Source organism: Podospora pseudocomata, chromosome 4 (genome assembly GCF_035222375.1).
Source record: "Podospora pseudocomata strain CBS 415.72m chromosome 4, whole genome shotgun sequence".
NCBI classification, from domain to species: Eukaryota; Fungi; Ascomycota; class Sordariomycetes; order Sordariales; family Podosporaceae; genus Podospora; species Podospora pseudocomata.
The window spans coordinates 593626-613474 of NC_085888.1; the positions used below are offsets into that span (position 1 = coordinate 593626).

The window sequence follows — 19849 nt, forward strand, 5'->3', positions numbered from 1 at the left end:
GAGGGGTCTGGGGGTCTCCATTAATTTATAGCCCGTTATAATAATCTAGATCCTTCTAGATCCCGCCTCTTTTATCAATTCGAGTATCGTGTTTCGTCCTGAAGACAGGTGGGTCCACAACACTTTGTAGACACGTTATAAAGTTATGGCCCACTCGAACAACTCGAGATCGAGTTAGTTGGCCTGACGTAACTCTAAGCGCTACAACAAGCTTTATTCGGTCGTGCGGAGCAAAGTTCTTACGCATATTAATACTCTTTCAACTAAATCACGAGGTAATTATATCTCAAGGAGACAACACAGAGGTCATCACATATTTCTTAGACTACGCTCCTTGGAGAAAGAAAGCTGAGCGCCAGACCAGTGCTATGACGTTCAGCCCCATGTTGGGGGGTCAAAGATATACTCTGTGGAACGTTTGAAGTCATTCCTTCACACATGGGCGACGTGGCCTTTCAGGGAAGTTCTTCAAAAAAGGTGATCAAGATGACAGTTCCTCCTTTGATGACGGAGTATGGCTCATGCGAGGACATCATAAAAATCTTCGTAACTTCCTAGCCGACATCATTTGACTTGCTAGAGCTACCCAACATTGACGAGCTAACACAGAGAACTGCCGGGTATAAGATTAGCCATCCTAATACCAAGTGCATCAGAAGCGCCATAGCTTATGGAGCTGCCAACTACCACACACCCACTCCAACTGGAGGGCAACCACGGGGTCTGGCGAAGAGGCTGGCGAAGGCCCAGACTAGAAACCTCAGGATAGTGTCCGGAGCATACAAGGCTACACCAATCAGAAACTTGGAGACCGAAACCTGGGTGCCACCACTGGACCTATACCTCAACGAGAGACCGGCAGACTTTGAAGTCCGGCTATAGAACTCGTCCTTGCACAATGGGCAAGGACCAGATGCATCAAAGCACCCACCAGGGCAGCTCGTCCAAGAAGCGTGCAATAGGATATACCGACGCTTTCAAAAACGGAGGCAGGCCGAAGACCCATCCACCCGCAGGAACCCACGGTCAATGAGAGAGCTGTCATTACCATCAATCAGTGGATCAGCCAGCATTAGAGCCAAAGTGAGAGCTAAAGTGAGAGCCAGGGAGAGACACAGGGAGAGAGCCGAGGAAAGACCCCAGTACCCACGACAGAAGCAGCACTTTACTAAGCATGGGAAAACAGTTGGAGAAAGCAGGTCGAGGGCCGACCTGCCAGGATAGCGGATGAAGGACCACCAGAAATATTTCTCACAGACAAAACCCTGAAGAGACACAAGGATTTAACTAAAGCCCAGAGCTCTCTACTACTCCAGGCTCGTACAGGAGCCATAGGTCTACGGGATTTCCTATTCAAGCGGCAAGTCTCAGGCCTAGCCACTCCCCATTGTACTTACGGAGAAGGCCGTGAAAGAGTCGAGCACCTCTTTATATGGTGCCTAGTACTGCCGAAGCCTAAAACCTGGCCAATAAATACTATCCGCACGCACCGAGATTTTAGCCTCGTACTATAAGGTATAGAGTCTCGGAACCGAAGGCTGCTAGGAAAGGTTCTCGGCTGGCTGATGGATTCCGGCCGCTTGATGGAATACAGCTTAGCGAGAAACCTGGAATTTGAGCAGGAGGATATATTGATAGGGGAGGAAGAGGTGGAAGCGGCGGCCGGAGCGGAAGCCGCGGATAACTAGTGCTTAAGGCCTTGTTGGGACCTATCCTTGTTTTGCAACTATCTGGCTTTTTCAATAACTGTTTCCTATTTGTTGCCGATATAGGTTTTTTACCCGGCTCCAGGCACCGTTTTTCCTACGTAAATAGCTTCAGCAGGACCGACACACTCTTTTTAGGGTAGAACGGAGTAGGAATAATAATAAATATGAAACGGAACTGTAGTTAAGACAAGCAGTACGTTGGATTATATGACGATTCAACTGGGCCTCTACCTTGATTTGAAAACTAGGTATTCGAACTCAAGTTGGTTAATTTGGACATTCTGTTGGCTTAGAGCCTTTTGCTTTCCTTTGCAGGTCTTGCAGGCCTTTTGCAGCCTTTTCCTTTCCTTTTCCTTTTATCCTTTTCACGGCTTTATTCGCCTTTCTTCACCGCCCTGGTTTTGAGAGCCACATGTACTTCTAGCGGTTCAGTCCCTCAGTTCGGTAGATTTTATTCCATCACCTTCACTTTCCCACACATTCCGAAATCAAACACATTTTTTCCAAGCTGAAATTGACAGGGGGTTAGGGTGGAAGAGGCAGTGTTGCTGCTCCTAACTATACACCCCACCCAAGTCCAAAAGCGGCAATACATTTCCCTTGACCGGGGAGAACACTCTTAAGGCGGGTAAAAATGCTATTGCTATCCGCACTGCCGATTGTCTCGTTTGAAACCCCAATTCTGAACTTCTCAGCTTGTATGATGTCTTTGTCGCGCACCCACATTGACCTCAAAACGCGCACCGGAATTCTGTATTTGAATTCGTTTAACAATGATGGGTTGATCGCTACAAACGGTGAGGTAATTGGACTTCCAGGATTGCTTACTGAGCTGGCTACAAGCCAGCGCCTGTACGCTGCATGTAGGCTCCTTGACGTAAATGGTTTATCGAGAAAGTATTCGTCCAGTGTTCTTATCGGCTCAAGTGTAGATAATCCACAGCTCAAGGCATCTTGATACACCGATACTTTGTCCTTGTTATTTTGGCCCCAAGGAAAAATCCATTTACATATTGGTTCAAGGCCAGCCTGCAGCCACGCCTGGGTTTCTTGGTATAGATGCGGAGAGTCCATGAGAGTTGCTCAACGTGATTTGCCACTGAACCTTGCCCATTGTGGATTGTTCCATATGTGCGGCACAAATCCCAAGTCCTTGGGACGCGATGGCCGTTATCTGTCGTGTGGACGCTCTGGAAGGTGTGAGCATCCTTGGAAGCAAACAGAACTCCGTGACAGCTGCCTGCTAATGTGTGGGTGGTAGAATAAACATCAGCGAGATCCTCCTCAACACAAGAACCTTTGGCCATTTACTGGTCTCGCTAAAGGCGGGGGGGATATAGCGTGTCCTGGCCTGGAAGCACCAGATCATCTAGTCAATGTTGATTGGATAAGAAGAGACTACTTGTTCGGGTGCTGTACTCGAAAACACAATACCTCAGACTCCAGTGGGTTTGTGTGCTGCTCAAGATTTCGACCAGTTTTGGGCGTGTTTGCAAGGTAAACAAGCGCATCACGGCTTCTTGGGGACCTCCGGTACGTCTGTCAGTGGCAAAGTCGGTATACGACCGCAAGCAGACATCCTGCTTAGTTTTCGAAACTCCCTTTTTGTCAAGGTAATCCTGGTAAGTAAGTAGCTCATTAGATGGGAGCAATACCGTGGCGATCCGAGAAAAGTTCAAGTACCCATACTGTTTCATTCTATCCGGCTGCAACTGCGGTATCATCTGTGCCAATGTGCTTGATCGGTTCTGATCCATATGATATTCATGGAAATGCTTGGGCTCTAGTGCAATGCTCCACTGGTCCCACGCTTTCCAATCCGGAACCCAAGATGGAAGCGAAGAATGTGGGAGGAGAGGCACAAATTCAAGGAGGCTGTAGCGCTTTGCGTTAACCATCAACTCGGCGAAGAGTCCCACGTAAACGTGATGGCATGATAGTGAGTAATCCGCCTGCAAATGGACATCCTGAAGGATACCAGTAATGCCGAAGACGCGATTGCGGGGATCCGCACATTGAACATGGCGAGTAAGTTATAGCAGCCCACTTAGACCCAGGTTCGCTGTCGAAATACCTCCACTCGCCACATGTTTCATCCAGGGGGCTTCTGTTTGCTTGAATGAATCCACCTAGTTAACACGATCTTGTCCCGATGCCCGGTCAGCCCAAAAGTCAATATGTTCCACCCTCATCAGCACACAAGATGCAAGAGCAATTTCCTGAACAACCCAGAGTCGAGTGAAAAATCGTCTGCAAAGTATGGACGGTCTCGTGGCCGAAAACAGGAAGACCATTCAAATCTCGTTTCAACCGAAGCTCGTCGACTGATTCCAAGGTTCTTCGCTTAGCATGTTGACCGGGAGGGAGGAGCCATGCAATATCTGGACCGAGATACACCACGACTTGGATACATTGGCGGTAGATAGCCCCCATTCTGCCAACTTGTGAACCTCGTTCAACGGCATCTTCCTGGTTGATACAGATGGCGTCAATCCACATCAGTCGAATCCCTCACCCGGGACGAAGAAACCGCAGCATCTCCCAACAATTGCGAGTCTGAAAGCTGACATCCCCATATGGCCCCACGAACACGGGATACTTCTTGGTATTGTCGTCCTCTTCCCCGCCCCAGGTGTAGGATGCCGTTTCGTATTCAGGACAGTTGTCCATTGAGTGTGAAGATCAAGATGGACTGGCTGGTCATGACTTGGACTGCTGGTGATACAGGCCAGGCGAAACTCCCCATAACAGAGCTTGCCAGGATAGATCGAAGAGTTCGTCGAAGTATCTGGGTCATTGCCGTCATTGTTGGTGTTATCTTCGCGCGTATATCTGCCTTTAGAACTTTCTCCAATCCAAGGGACAGAAGGAGGCCACCACAGGTCCATTTTCCCTTTTGGTTCATCGGGTGGAGGAGCCGGAAACGGGCTGTGATTTTTTGCTCGCCCAGTAGCCTTTCAGGTCTGGGGCACAATCGCAAGAGCGACATGATGGAAGCAAGGTGACGCCATCCAGACTGATATCTGGCGTTAGGCACTCGGGTTCATGCCAGCGCGTCATTTTGTCGAGGTAGACAATTCTTTGAGAATGGTTCCGGCCTTTGTGCAGTTCAAGGTTCTGCCCGAGCCCGACATTGATGGATGTTCAAAAAAACGCCCAACATCACAAGCTTTATCTCATTGATGCCCTCACAGTCGCCAAATGTGCCTCTGGCTCGGTGCATCACGTGTTCGAAATGTCAAGACTTTTACCGTGCACTGGGTAGTCTCCTTATAGAATATTTCAAACAACTTCGGATTGCTGATGAAAGCTAGAGTACCTAACCGTGCAGCCTAATCATAGAAAATAACAACAATGTGGACAAATTATTAGTACCTCTACCCCCCGAGCATTACCCAAGCAACAGTGGTAAACTCAGACCCCCTTAAACACAAATACGTCCTGCTCCTCAACCTTACTGCAGAGTTCCACAACCAAAGGCTTTTCTCTCACAGACAAGAGCACGTTAACAGGTCCCGCCTTTTTGTCCTGGATTGGCTTTTCTCTCGCAGACAAGAGCACCTTCACAGGTTCCACCTTGTCATCTTTTGCCTTTTCCACACCAACAGACCTGCCCCCTAATCTCTTCGCAACATCCTCATACGCCCCAGGAGGAGGGAGCCTGACTCTGATTGCCTTTTTCGGATACACCCTTACAGGAACAGTTATAGCAATACATCTCACAGGCAACAACCCGCCTGATGCTCGCAGACAGATATCAACCCACAATTCCAACCCATCTCGAAAGAAACCCTTCAAACTCTCCCGATCATCCTGCCCAAGACGATCAAGAACAGGGTTCCAGGCCTGGGTCACCACCGCGGCAGGGTATCCCTCCGAACCCTGACGGGTGCCCCAAACCGGCGGCACTTGCCGCCCTTCGGCCTCCAACTGTGGGGTGTAAAGCACGCCTGGGTTTTTGTTGAACCACGATCGGATGCACTCCAGGTTGGAGGTTCGCTACTTCCAGATTAGGAGGTAAATTTTCACAACCCAGTCCGTGAGCGCCCCTTTAACAACCAAGTAGGAGTGTTCCCGGATGATGAAGGCTTTCAGGATAGCTACGAGGCATGTCAGGCTGGGGTTGCCCGGGTGGTCTATTCCAAAATGAGCGGCGAAGAGTTTCCACCGTGAGGATGGGTGTTCGTCGGATTTGAGTAGCGGTTTTCGAACCCAGAGCAGAGGCAGCGATTTGCAAGTTTTGCTATCGAAAAGGCTCGAGCACGCGCAGGCGGTCAAGACTGAAGGAAGTGGAAGGACTGTTTTACTGAGCGGAAGGCTTATCCCATCTTGGCAGGTGATCTTCATCTCTTTGACCAACTGTGTTGCTTTGGTATTTTTCGTCCATTTGGCCGTGTCTGTGTGGTAGGCTTCATAAAGACGATCGAGTGCCCATTCTGGCTTGTGCTTGGCTATGAATAGGAACTCTGCACTTAGGACAGGCTCCTTGTGTTGGCGATCGAAGATTCGTAGTTTGTAGCTGACACCCACCACTTGAAGGAGAAAATCCTTCCAGGTGGCTGTGGTGGCAGGATTGCTGATTAACGGGGGTGGGCTTTTGGTGTATATATCGTGGATGAACGCGGTGGTTGCCGCGATAGCTTTGTATCCATCTTTACCACTAAGACTTGATAGCCCGCCTTCCTCGGACCAACCAGACGATGCCGAAAAATAAAGAGCGTCCCGTTTAGGCAATTTGGGGTTTCCACGCTGGTCAAACATCACAAGATGGAAATCCTCTGATGATGAGATATGTCCCTTTTGATAACCCCAAAACAGGAAACGAAGGTGGTTGTTGGAAGTGTTGATATCCGAGTCGGTGGAATCTCCTATCTTCCAGGCATTATGTTTGAGTAGGATAATTCTCTGAACAAATGCCCATTCTGCGGTCACAGCACCTAGCGATGCATAGAGCGCACGATTATCGGGGTCGCAAGACAAGTCTGTATCTAGGACCGCAAGTGGGAGGTCATCGGGAACAACAGGGCCGTCAGTGTCGGGCATATAAATGCCGCCTCCTTGCCTCTTCCATGAAGCAACAGCTCTGTTCAACCCACCAGGAACAAGAGAGAGTAATCCAATGGTCTTGAGATCGATGCTGTGTCCGTCTCCAAAGGCACCCGACGCCCAAGCTCTGACGCGAGACCGCCGGCCTTTATCTTGGTTGCCGAGAAACTTCTGCCAATCCCGGCTTTCATCAACGATCGCACCCGAGCGATCGTATTATCTGCACTAACTATGTGAAGTCCATAATCCAACAAGATCTCCTGGTCTTGACTTTGGTACTGTGACGAAAGCTGGCCAGATGTATCATCAGAGTCTGGAAATAAGGGATTTCCGTGGGAATCCAGCTGGTCTTTGGAATACGTGTACAGCTGAGAAATAGATCGATAGCGCCCTGCTTGGTCGACCAGCAAAGGGTCCGAATGATAGACATGTTCGAATAAGCGAAGCCAACTTCTCTGGCCATAGCCGATGAGGTATATAGCGCATCCAAGTAAACTTGAGTGATGGCAGTGTTGATATTGCGTGTAGGCAAAGCAGAATGCTGTGTACCACCAACTCAAGTTGTTTGCTGTCGAGTGTTTCCCAATTATCGAAATGGAGTAAAAACTGTATGACAGAGACAGATCGTCAGCCGGCTGTTCAAACTTCTTCCAGACCGATAATCCGTACATTATACTTCCTTGGCCTTTTAGCCATGAAGCAAAACACATCTTGATCCTCGATCAGAGGGTTGCCGAGCTGATCAACAGGGAAAGCGGCCATGACGCGCTCTTTGCCTGCCTCTTTTTCTTCTCCCCCAACAACAAGAAAGCGACTAGGGCGCGTCAAGCTCGAGACATCTGATACGTAATTGACGGTCTCAAGGATTACCAGATCAACACGCGAGATTATCTTTGCATCTCGTCTCCACTGTTGTTTTCCAGAATCATCCCAGATGATCACGTCGTAGGACCGAATATTTCGCAGAAAGAGCAACCCTTTTGGATCCAAGGCCCGAAGCACTTCATCCAGGCAGTCCCGTTCAGCCCCTGCTATGATCTGGACCCTGGAAAATGGCTGGACAATGGATTGGGTGTCATCGGCATTCGACTCGACATGAAGCCTATCTTTGTGCAAATTGAGGGATATATGCGTTCCTTGTCTGCTTTCAGCGCGATGGAGTAGGATTTCTCGTCAAACTGGCGAAACAATGTGGCTATTCCGTCCCCATCAAACACAACTTGTGCCATCTTGCTGATTTGAGATACGAGATTTCTTTATCGATCAACCAAGAGACTGGAACAATGGTGAGAATTTGTTGAGTCGATAGAGTCGGTGTTGATTCTAGAGTGGAAGCTTGCGAGACAAGGAGTTGTCAACCTGTCATAAACGGCTGTGTCTGTTGCTCAAGCCGGCGCGTGGCAGGGCTGCGGCTATTGGCTTAGATATCCATGCTGGCAATCGCCAAGTAGAAGCCTGCCACGTTAAAGCTACTCTTGGCAGACATCTTCGATAATCACCCTGTAAGCGCCCAAACCCTGACCAAACGTTTCATGAGACGCTTCATGGAACCAAACTGTACAGGTTCCCAAACGAAGCTCATTGAGGTCAAGGATTGTCTAGGATTTCGAGAGAAAGTATATACGTCAATGACCGCCGGGACATATCTATTATCTCTTTCCTTCGGTCTCAGCTTCGATTCCCACTCGCTCTTGGCTCTAGATGTTGTTTAATCCTACATCTCCGTAACTATCTTACCAGTCGCAAGCAAACGCTGACCCTCTGGAAGCGGAGCTGCGCTGTTGCGGAACGCTGCCACCTGATAAACGGCTCCCCTCTCTTGATCATCTCCGACCGCATTTGCGATGCCTTCCGCGTCACGCTCCCACAAAGTCGACCAGTGGGAACCCCGGTTGGCCCGGCCAGTCGATAAACTCAGGAGCCTGCTTATAGAACGTAGTTTCCTTCTCGGTCTTTTTTCCGAGAACTGACCCACTCCATAAGAACACGTCGATATTCGGACACAGGTACCCCCTCCTCAAGCTGCACATCGGGATGTTGCTCCCACTCTTCTTGATCCAGTACTTGGGCGACATCTAGATCTTCCAGCTCGTTTTCCTCGCGGTAGGAAATGCCACTCGTGATAATTTCATACACGGCGAAAACGGCGAGCTTGACGTCGTTGCGGTCTTCGTCGTAGCCAAAGGTGTTGAGGTGGTCATTGTCGCCTTCCCAGGTAAGCTTGGCGCCCATGTTGAAGTCAAAGATCTGGAGGTCGTCTGTTTCTGGATTGATGAGGAGGTTCCAGGTGGTGATGTCGCGGTGGACGATACCGAGTTTAAGATTGAGATGGTCGATGGTCTGAGAATGTCAGTGACAGTAATGGAGAATGAGGTTGGCGGATATACTGTCATGAGTTGCTTCAGATGTTTCAGCTTAAAGACCCGATTGAAGTTGTCCAGAACGGTGTCCCCGGGAACAAAAGCAGTGGTAAATCCCGCGACCTTTTCGGGCCCATCAGGTGTTGCTGATTCCATGACTATGTGGTCGATGGGTACGATATTTGGGTGCGGCGGAATTCTCAGAGTGCAGTTCATTTCGTGCCAGAACATGGGAATGTTGCCTTCGTTGATGTAGTACTTGAAGATCACATGTTTCGTGTCGCCCGGTGAGGATTCGTACGTGACGTGGACGGTCTGAACTCCAAGTGGTTCAATTTTAGTGAATCCTGAGCTCCGAACCTTTGGAAGGTGTGGTGGGAGGTCGTTTGGTGAAGTGTAGAAGGGGATGATGGTGTTGTCGTCGTCAGCCGCCGTCGAGGAAGACAGCAGTTCGAAGTCGTCCGAGACCTTGATTTTGACAACATTTGCTGGTAGGTCATCGATGAGCTCTACCAGGGCCTCAAAGATGAATTCTCCATCCTTCTTCCCAGAAGTGCAGACGGTAATGGTGCGTCATTGGTCCCAGTCAATGACATTGTGACAGTTGGCCATTGACGGGATTCCAACTGTCAAGACTTGACTTGAATCGTGACTCGAGGAGATACTAGTCAAAGCAACCCACTGTAACATAAAGAACAAATAGAAGTACCACTCGTGAATGATGTGCTAGGCACCTTACCTACCTAAGGAGGAATTCAGGCTGAATTTCACACAAAACCGACCTTGGGTGCCTAGGTAGAGTAAGCCATTCACATTCTGCAGGACACTTGCTTTACCCTTGTAATTATACAGTGCAAATTCTGTGACCGAAACTGAGAGCGGGTGGTTTAGTTGACAGCTGATATCACATCAGGGATGATATGCGCAAACGAGGAGACAAGCTATCCATAACAGCTATCGACCAACCAATGTTACCTGGCATTTCTGGATAATGATCTCCATTCAGGGGCGATTGCAGCACTGTCAGCACGGCCAACTTCCGTTTCTTCCGCCCATTCCGATAGTATTGAAGATGTTTGGAAACGTCCAAACGCTGATGGATCCGCACAAGATCGTAAAAAGCAAGGCACGGCGACAATCCCCTAACGAGATCCAGCAAGTATTGTATGGATGCCGTGCGGAGCCGGAATTATGGTGCTGGTACGGATTTATGATCGGCGACCCTGGCTAGCGAGGCAATCAGGCTAACGGTTATTAGGTAGGCATGAGAGGCACAGTCCTGTGAGGTTCGTGTGTAACAGCTGTTGGTGGTGGCCACTGGCCAGGGAGCTGGGTAATGCTCTAACGAGAAACGGGACCATGTTGCGAGTGTGGACTCGCTAATGATTACTCTAAACTGGCCTATCCAGCGAAACAGGATCATGTTAAAGACTGGGAAAGAAGAAACAGGATCATGTTAAAGACTGGGAAAGAAGAAACATGAATGGTGATGTAAGCTAAGCACAAGTGTAATAAGTCTTCTAGCACATTCTCACCACAAGACAAGAACAACGATGAATTGACTGTATTTATGAAACAATCAGTCAATGCCTGCGTAGGTAGATAGGCATATTAAAATCAAGTTCTTTGCATTTTCAAGCCCCACCCTTCGTGTCTGGTTGGGGATATTTTCGCTGGGTGAATGTCTCCACCTCACCTCTATGGGTGGTTCCCAGGGCTCCGAAGACTTTGGTAGAAGGAATAGGCTAGTTGTTGATCCTCGTTGAAAAACACAAACATTGCTCTATCTGTAAACCATAGTCAATTGCCAGCAGTTTCGTAAGCTCTGTATCTGAAGTTTCATTGGATAGACCAAGATTTTTTGCTCCTGAAGAACTTCCAACAAGCGGCGAAGGTAAGGCCCCCTTCTCCTCTTTGCATCGATCACCAGAGCATTCACCACATGAAGGACAACTATGGAAGATCATGCGAGAGACCGTGAAGATCCATCACCAGAAGGAGGTTTGAAGAGATCAAAGTCAGAATCCTTCATCGTCTGAGGGATGCAGAGATCGGCAACGACAGCTTTGCTCCGTGACATGGTCGAGCAATCATAGATCAAAACTGTCTATAAAAAGAGGATGGAAGTCTCTCTCATCAGGTTTTTTATCATCATCCTCAGACCCTCACAGTCGTCAGCAACACCAACCAGTCAAAACCAACTTTGAATACTTCAGTCGCCAGACAAACTACCAAGTCAGCCAACCTTACACCTCCAATACCTTTTGACACTGCTAACCTCCAGCTCAGCCGTCAAAATGATGTTCAACCCCACCACCATCTTCACCGCCATCCTCGGCGCCACATTCCTCGTCGCTCCGGCCATCGCCGCGCCGGCGGAGGAGGTCGCTGCCCCTCTCGCAAAGAGAGTCTGGCTCAGCAACATCGACGTCCAGGCTGCCTGCAAGGAGCAGTACACCAACCAGTACGTCGCCATTGACAACGGCAACGGGTGCGGTGCCTGGCAGTGCGTGATCAACAACAACCGATACAGCGTCAACATGGACAGCTACTGCGTCCGCCACCACGGTGGTGAGGCCTATGCCAGCTGCGGCGGTGGCACCAAGTGGGACTGGCAGTGCCATGACCGCTCTTGAGTGGTCGAGATCAGGGGTTTGAGGGGATGGGTAGAGATGACTGAGGAGGTTGGGGGGGTTCTGGTTCATTTCTCAAGTCTTTCACTTGTGTAGGAAGTTGGCCACTTCTTAGTTTTCTTTTGGAGGATCTTCTAGCTCGCTCTTTACGTACACGAATCAATTGTTTGTCGACACTAACTTGTGCTGTCTCTTGACTGATACTGTTGTGTGAGAACACTCTCAGGATGAGGAATTGTGGATAGCACTTCCTTAATACCGATGTTCAACCCAACACAGGGGTTCGCATCACCATCAATTTTCGACGCGTCTCGTCAGCGGCCTTCTTTTGGCGTAAGGCTTGTCCATTTTTCATGCTCACCGCTTCGCACGGCGATTTAACTCTCCAAACTTCCTTATTGACCCAAAACTTCATCGAACACCTGTGTACAGATCCGGCAAAGTCACAATGCCCCTCAAAAGAAACGCTTCCAGCGCCACAAAAGCGGCCCCTGCCGCCAAAAAGTCGCGTCCCTCTAACGAAGCCGAACCTGCAGCAGCAGTTGCAACGGTAGAAACCTCCGAGGCACAGCAACCCGCTGCCGCTACCGCCACCAAGCCTGCACCTAAGAAGAAGGCCGTCCTAAGCCGATGGAACACCCCGTCCGTCTCGGCCAATATCGCTGCTCAATACCAGACCTTCCTCACGGATGAAAAGCAAGACCCCTTTGTCTTTGCACTCATGTGCGATCCTCCATTCCCTAGCGGCGACAGTGATGATGAGGAGGAAGATGAAGAAGAGACCAGCAATAACAGCAAGAATAAAGATCATGGGGACAGACCGAAGTGCGATGATGGGAAGAAGTGCTACTGCACGCAGCTGTACGATGACCATCCTGAGCATCCTTGTGTCTTTACCAGAGCAGCCAAGTCGATGTTTGTGGACTTGTCCTCCCACTGCGAGGTCAGAGATCCGGACAATTTTGAGATGTATACCTTTAATGATCATTCGGCGTATGGCACGTTGGAGATCCTCTAGAATCTTATTCTGGATTTTGAGGAAGCCCGATAGTTGGCAGGAGAAGCGGGCTGTGTGTGAGGCTCTGGGGTGCTTTTTGAAGAAAGATTCTTATGGCACGCTTGCTAGTCGGTATGTTGACCGTATTGCCAATGTTCAAGGCGATGAGAGCTAACAATGATGCTAGAATCGACGATAATGAGGGAGCCGATGCCACTTGGGCGTCTCATGGGCCGTATGTTCTTATCCATGCTGGCCCAATTTGAGCGAGACGGTCTTCTCGCCAATGACGGCCCGGTGAAAAACCTGGGCTTCATCATGGCCGTGTGGATGTCTATCCCCTCTGATATGCGTGGTTACAGTCTCTTGGCCGAGTCAAGGCCCGAGCCCCTTGGACCTGTCAAGCCGCGGGGTAAAGAAGTGGCGGCCTCACTCCTTTGACCAACAAATACTGGCCTATGCCAGAAAGTACAACATTGCCCTGAAGGGACTTCCCAACCTGGGCGAACTTGTGCAGGAGATTGAAGGAGAAGGAGAGGGCGAATTGCCTGAGCTTGTGCACAGCACATCAAAGTCCGATATCTTCCGCTATGAGAGGGAGTTGACCAGATACAAGGAGAGATATGGAAGCGTTCCTCATTTTATGAGCATCCACGGCCGTAGGCAGAAGACTAAGCCGAAGACGAATATGGGTGGGGATAATTTGGATATCACGTCTTGGACTTCGGCTGAGGGGAAGGCTGTGACAAGGGCTGTAATATCAGGGCTTGGAACTCATGGTCAATTCAGGCTAATAATCTTCAATGGCCTCGAAGAGCGTGATACTGAAAGAAGAAGAAATATAGTCTTGGTGATCCTGAACGCGTATTTTATCCTTCCTTGCCTGGCCCGTGCCCTTGTTGGCCTCAGGCCGCGGCCCAGTCCTCCAGTATCCTATAGGGCCAGTGGGCTTCCTTTGATAACCGCCATGCCTTCTGATTGTCTGCCTCACTTTGACCACTGGTTCACAGCGTGCAGTTACCCCTCCTTGCGGTGGTATCGACAGTGTTGTTGGTCGTGGTTACGGGTGGTTGGCTTTTGCCGTGTGACAAAGGCGGCTCACTTTGACAAGAAAGACCCGTTGGGCAAGAAGGAGTTGGATATGATCAAGGAAGGGTGTGTCGTGTCAGGGTTAGACGGGTTTGCTTTTCAGGTTCTGGTATGGGGTGCTGATCTTGAACTATGTATTACTACGTCTTCCAGGTTGGGGGATCATGTGTCCTGCTGGGTAACTGTATAATAGGACTGTCGGATTTTCTACATGTCGGTATCCCACCGACTGCATATTATGCTGACGATGCCGGTTTTCTCCCATAAACACATTTCATCAAACAATACGCATGCACATTCGCTGCGGATCACGCAGCTGCGTCCTCAGGTGAGCACAATACACCCCAACCTGCTGCTGCTTTGACCAGCCCATGCCCTGTGCCCTGGGACCACGCAAACAAGATCCTTCCTGTTATCACCATCTGTGGAACCAAAAGGACATCTTACCCACAAGGTGGGCTTGGTGGGATGTATCTTTAACAGTATAAAGGTTCAATTAAAGGAGTGTAAAAGAAGAAGAAAACTGAATACAAAAGGCAGAAAACTAGGCATGCAAGCCAATACAAACCATCTCTAGCCTTTCCCATCTACCCATCTAGCTCCAAAAGACAGAGGGAACCATGCAACATGTAAATGCAAACGCTCTACCCAAAAGTGCAAAAGACAACCATCACCCCCCATCACCCCCCATCTAAAAGCCCCCCAACGGGTTAGGGTTAGGAATCCTCCATCCCCCCTGAATGGCCCCCTGCACACCACTAGGCCCCTCCACCTCAGCAGCCAACTCCTTATGCGCCCTCAGCGAAAACTCCTGGCGGTCAAAATTCTGGTTGATAACCCCAGTCATACCCGACTGGCAGTGAGCGTTGTTGTTTTGAGCGCAGTAGAACCAGATCGGGCGGGTGTCCTTGACCTCAATCTGGAACACCTCGTCGCTCTGTCCCTCGCGGACGGGGAAGAAGCCGCTGAAGAAGGAGTCGGCGTCTTTGGGCTGGCAGGGCGTGTCAAAGGAGGACTCGACGACGGAGTGGTTCAGGGGGTTGAAGTGGAATTCGACTATGGAGCCGACTTCGGCGACTACGTTGTCGGGGTCAAAGATTAGACGGCCGCCGCGGCCGGCGATGACGGTGTGAGTTGTGCGGGGGGCGGCGGAGGTTTTTGTGGGGTTGTAGGTCTTGTCTGTGGGAGCGGCGGAGACGAGGCCGAGGGCGGTGGTGAGGGTGATGAAGAGAGTTGAGGAGTGCATTTTGATGGATAGAGTGAAGACTGATGTTATCTGGAGAGTAAGAGTGGAAGCGTTTGAGTCAGATGTGTTGATGGTTGGATGGTTGGTGAAGCTGATGAAGGTGATGATGATGATGATGAGAAAAGGCATCAGCGAAGGCGGATTGTCCATGGTGTTATATACGCGAGATATCAAATCCATTACGGCTTTTCGTCGCCAACAATTCCGTGGCTATGGATAACTTGGTGATGGATTAGGAGATGGCATTGCGCGGAGGTGAGAGCATCCGGCGGCCGCAGTGGGCACTTCTCACCGTGTGTTGTTTTTGGCATCGCACCTGTGCTCACCGCAGGCCATGTGCAAGGCTTCGGCCGGCAGTGCAGCATTCCTCTTTCATTTTCACCAGTCGCTATAGGGCTGCAGCCGGAACCAGAGTATCGGGATTTGGACGATCCGGAGTAAGCAGCCACAAAATTGCAGAACTGCGGTTCGTCCGATGTCTTGTCAGAAATAGAAGCAGGCATCGGTTGAGGCTGTGCAAACTTCCTTGTTGGCCATGGACATATGTGGGAAGATGACAGGACCAACACCTCACTCATGCTGATCAGATCTGGATAGCTATATTTAAGAAATTAGATATCAATCCTCTTACTTCCTCTTGAAGCTGAATGGGTTTATTTCCTGTTCGTTGCTGGACCTTTTGACACCGCAATTGGCTGAAGACAACAGGGCATGAAGTTGACAGACCCGCCGCGAGGATGCTTGTAGCCCGAGCGGCCGGCAAAAAGGCATCCAACCAGTGTAACTCGAGCGATGACAACGGATCGTGGTGTGTTTTACGACAAGAAGAGTACCTGGCATGAGCCTCCTGTTTACTAGCACTGGGAGAAAGACGTGTAAGGGCGGCAGTCAGCCATGTCAGGTTGGATATCATAGGTGCCTACCTAACACCTACCGTGTGAGCAGAGTTGTTGAGACATATATCAACTCTTGGATGGTCACAGGATATTCTCTGCAGTTCGGTTCCGTGTATACTGAGAAGTTGATATCCGGATTCCTCAGAAGCTGTGTTTGATGGGCATGAAAATTGTGTTTATGCTGAAGCAGAAAACACGGCAAGCCAGCCAGTCAAAAGAAAGGGGGGCTATTTCGTGGAGTTGTTAACGGCTGGTTCCGATAACTGAGGAGCATGCATACCAGGTCACCGCCGTTTGATGACGGCGATTGCGCCCTCGAAGATAACTCGAAACACATGTCACTGATTAACTGGAGAGAAGAAGAATCGAGAACGGATGAGCCAATGACAAGTGCGCCAACCACCGCAACAGGGCGCTAACGGAAAGTCGCTTGGATCGGAGTTTTGTTGCCCCGGGTCCGGAATTAGCCGGTGCCTGGACAAACGTCATACGGTCATGCGTCAACTTGCGCCGCCTCAGTATCAAAACATCATCATTTTAAACTCTGAATCATCCAAAAAAACAAAAAAAACATCGTCTTCCTGCGTCATTTTGGTGCTTTCTCATTTATCTGGTCTGTCATTGTTGTTTAGTTGGCGCCCCTATTCTATTCAGGTGGTTTGATCGAAGCCTCCATCTACAGTGACTCGCGAGGCGTGCATGTCTCGCGACTGCCAACATGGTCTCGGAGAAGATGGCTTTCCTGGAGCCCAGCACTCCCCAGGAGCTCCCTACTACTCACCACAACCAAAATCACAAACAGTTCAATTGCCGTCGCCGGTTCCTACGCGGTTTCCTTTTCGCCTCTCTTGGTTTGACGGTCTTGCACGTCTGCTCGAGGACCACACCGGCTGTCATCACGAATCCGGTGGAGCCCGCCAAGAGCGACGTCTGCTTGACGCCGGCATGCATCCACGCTTCTTCCGAGATCTTGTACAATTTGTCCCCAAACTTCAAGGAACTTGACCCATGTACCGACTTTGAGGAGCTCGTCTGTGGGGGCTGGAGAGAGCGTCATGATCTCCGACCCGACCAGGGCGATGCCTTCACTGGCACCATCATGTCCGAAAATTCACAGCTCCTCCTCCGTCACATCCTCGAGGCCCCATATCCGAAGTCCTCCAAACACTCCTACTTCTCCCCAATGCAGCTTGACTCGACCAGCCTTTCTGCTGATGAGGAAAACTTCAACAAACTGACCGATGCCTACAAGGCCTGTTTGGATGAACCCACCATCAAGGAGCTTGGCATTGCTCCCCTCGCCAAGATTGTTGAACAGGTCCAGCAGTCGTTCCCTGTTTCCGACAGCTCATCAGGCAACGCCCTCAGCGAAACTATCCTCCTCTTGTCCAGGTATGGGGTTTCTGGGCTCGTTTCTTCTGGCACGGGGGCTGACGATGCCGATCCGGATGTTGTTGCTGTCTCTGTCGCGCCACCCTGGAGGATCGGCCTTCCATCCAAGGAGCGTTACGACGATGATGCCCTGGTGAAGAAGTACCAGGGCGTCGTTGTTGATGTACTCTCCCAGCTCGGCCCCAAAGAGAACAAGGACGTACTCGCTGCCGTTGTCGATTTTGAGAAGAAACTTGCTGCCGCTTCGCCATCGACCGAGGAGCGGCAGGACGTCACTGTAAGTGCCTTGCTGCTCCCAGCCCGTTCACCATACTGACTGTTGCTAGAAATACTACAATCCAATGTCGCTGAAGGACGCATCGGAACTGGTGCCAAAGATCGACCTCGATCACATCATCTCCACCCTCGCTTCCAAGAACAAGGTTGAGCGTTTGATTGTGGCTTCACCCAAGTATCTTAAGGAGCTACAGAAGATCCTCGACGAAACCGACCCCGCCATTGTGCAAAACTATTTTGTGTGGAAGGTTGTCCAGGCTTTCTACTCGTATGTGGACTCTCCTGTAGTGAAGCCGTACAAGGGTTTCGTCAATGAGCTCGCAGGAAAGGACCCCAACTCTGCCCCCGAACGCTGGCGCACCTGTGTCAACCACGTCGACGACGGACTTGGTTGGATCTTGTCTCGCTTCTTCGTCGAGAAGGCCTTCTCGGCGGAAGCCAAGAAGTTTGGTGACCTGATTGTCTCCGACATCAAGGACGAGTTTGTCAAGAAGCTCAAGGCTACCGAGTGGATGGACGACGACACGACCAAGAAAGCCATTGAGAAGGTCCACAATATTGTGCAAAAGATCGGCTACCCAACCAAGAGCCCCGACATCATGGATCCCGATAACCTGGCCTCTTACTACAAAACTGTCAATATCAGCTCCGAGACTTTCTTCTCCAATTCTCTTTCGGTCATTGCCTTTGCCGTCGCCGATGAGTGGTCAACACTGGGCAAGCCCGTGGATCGGGATCAATGGGGCATGACGGTCCCCACGGTCAACGCCTACTACAACCCCCCTGGAAACGAGATTGTGTTCCCCGCTGGTATCATGCAGTTTCCAGTCTTTGACGTTGATGTTCCCGCCTACATCTCGTACGGTGCCTTTGGCTCCGTCGCAGGACACGAACTTTCACACGCGTTTGACTCGACCGGCCGCCACTATGATCAAAACGGTAACTACACTGACTGGTGGTCTGACGGAACTGTCAAGGCATTTGAAGAACGTACCAAATGTTTCATCGAGCAGTACGGCAACTTCAGCATTCCCGGTCCTGACGACAAGCCTCTTCACGTCAACGGTCGACTCACACTGGGCGAGAACATTGCCGATGCTGGCGGCCTCTCGGCATCTTTCCAGGCCTGGAAGCGCCGCTCCGCCCAAAAGCCCAACGCTCACCTCCCTGGCCTGGAGCATTTCACACAAAGCCAACTTTTCTTTGTCAGTTACTCCAACTGGTGGTGCGGCAAGTCGCGTCGTGACACTGCCATTAATCGCATATATACCGATCCCCATGCGCCAAAGTGGGCGAGGATCCTGGGGACCATGGCAAACAGCCGGGAGTTCAGGGAGAGCTTCCAGTGCAAGAGCAAGAAGCCCACCTGTGAGCTTTGGTAAAGGAGCAAGTGCACGATAGTTTCAATCATAGTTTGTATGTATTAGTGTCACCGTTGAACATCGCCCTATCGTAAACACGGCGTATAAAATCGTGCTGTATCATTTCTGTTTGGTCCCATGCGTGACCTCCATGGCAGCAAACAGCAGAGCTCAGTCCGTCGAGAACGAGATGGGCAAGCGGGTAGTTGGGTAGATACCAGCTGTAACTCGTCAAAAGATTGACCTTCCAGTGGACACAACCCAAGGTCTATTGGACTCTCTCAACACCTTCAGCAAAGTGTTGATTAGTGCCAGGTCAAGTCCTATGATAGAAGATAATCAGCAAGCCAGATATGTAGATTCATCTTCACACACCCAACTTGGAATGATGAAAGTCATACCAGGTAGACCCATGACTGCTACACAAACAGGAAGCGGCTCCTCCCTTTGACTAATATGCGATTGGTATCCAATTTCACCAACTATTTGGCCAGTCAGTTGTGTCCATCGCCACAGCTTTCAGGAGTAGAGTCTGCTTACTTGGAACAACTAGCTCGGGAGCTCCCAGGACTGGGGCTAGGAGCAACAAATGTGAGGAGCTGATCACCAGTTTGGAGGCTAAAACATTCAACATACAGTTAGCTGTGTTACCTCTCTCATTCTGCGATGACAATGTGTAGCATGAATGTGTACACACTTTTTTGGCACTTCGTCTCTGTAATTTGGCTCCACCACTTTGATCGGCCACAGCAAGATTGGATTTCGTTCATGCACGCGCAGAACTTCTTTCAAGAGCCATTCTCTGTAGACGTGGAATCGTTGAAGGCCGAGTTCGTGTTCCTCG

The 19849-nt window shown here is 50.2% G+C and overlaps 5 protein-coding genes across 5 annotated transcripts; 2 read left to right on the top strand and 3 right to left on the bottom strand.

Moving 5' to 3' along the window:
- Window positions 1-2653: 2653 nt before the first annotated feature.
- Window positions 2654-2916, bottom strand: QC762_401715 (uncharacterized protein; the record flags this gene model as incomplete). The annotated part of the gene is given in 2 exon segments (XM_062889628.1): window positions 2654-2738; window positions 2750-2916. The coding sequence occupies 2 exon segments, from the start codon at window positions 2914-2916 to the stop codon at window positions 2654-2656; spliced, it is 252 nt and encodes an 83-aa protein (XP_062743153.1).
- A 5765-nt stretch (window positions 2917-8681) lies between these two features.
- QC762_401740 (uncharacterized protein) lies at window positions 8682-9711 on the bottom strand (the record flags this gene model as incomplete). Its single annotated transcript, XM_062889629.1, has 4 exons — window positions 8682-9095; window positions 9179-9241; window positions 9386-9530; window positions 9629-9711. The coding sequence occupies 4 exons, from the start codon at window positions 9709-9711 to the stop codon at window positions 8682-8684; spliced, it is 705 nt and encodes a 234-aa protein (XP_062743154.1).
- A 1701-nt stretch (window positions 9712-11412) lies between these two features.
- QC762_401745 (uncharacterized protein) lies at window positions 11413-11751 on the top strand (the record flags this gene model as incomplete). The annotated part of the gene is made up of 1 exon (XM_062889630.1): window positions 11413-11751. The coding sequence occupies one exon, from the start codon at window positions 11413-11415 to the stop codon at window positions 11749-11751; it is 339 nt and encodes a 112-aa protein (XP_062743155.1).
- A 2774-nt stretch (window positions 11752-14525) lies between these two features.
- Window positions 14526-15230, bottom strand: QC762_401750 (uncharacterized protein; the record flags this gene model as incomplete). The annotated part of the gene is made up of 1 exon (XM_062889631.1): window positions 14526-15230. The coding sequence occupies one exon, from the start codon at window positions 15228-15230 to the stop codon at window positions 14526-14528; it is 705 nt and encodes a 234-aa protein (XP_062743156.1).
- Window positions 15231-16342: 1112 nt separating this feature from the next.
- Window positions 16343-19212, top strand: QC762_401760 (uncharacterized protein). The gene is made up of 2 exons (XM_062889632.1): window positions 16343-17645; window positions 17695-19212. The coding sequence occupies exons 1-2, from the start codon at window positions 16695-16697 to the stop codon at window positions 19024-19026; spliced, it is 2283 nt and encodes a 760-aa protein (XP_062743157.1). The 5' UTR covers window positions 16343-16694; the 3' UTR covers window positions 19027-19212.
- Window positions 19213-19849: the final 637 nt, after the last annotated feature.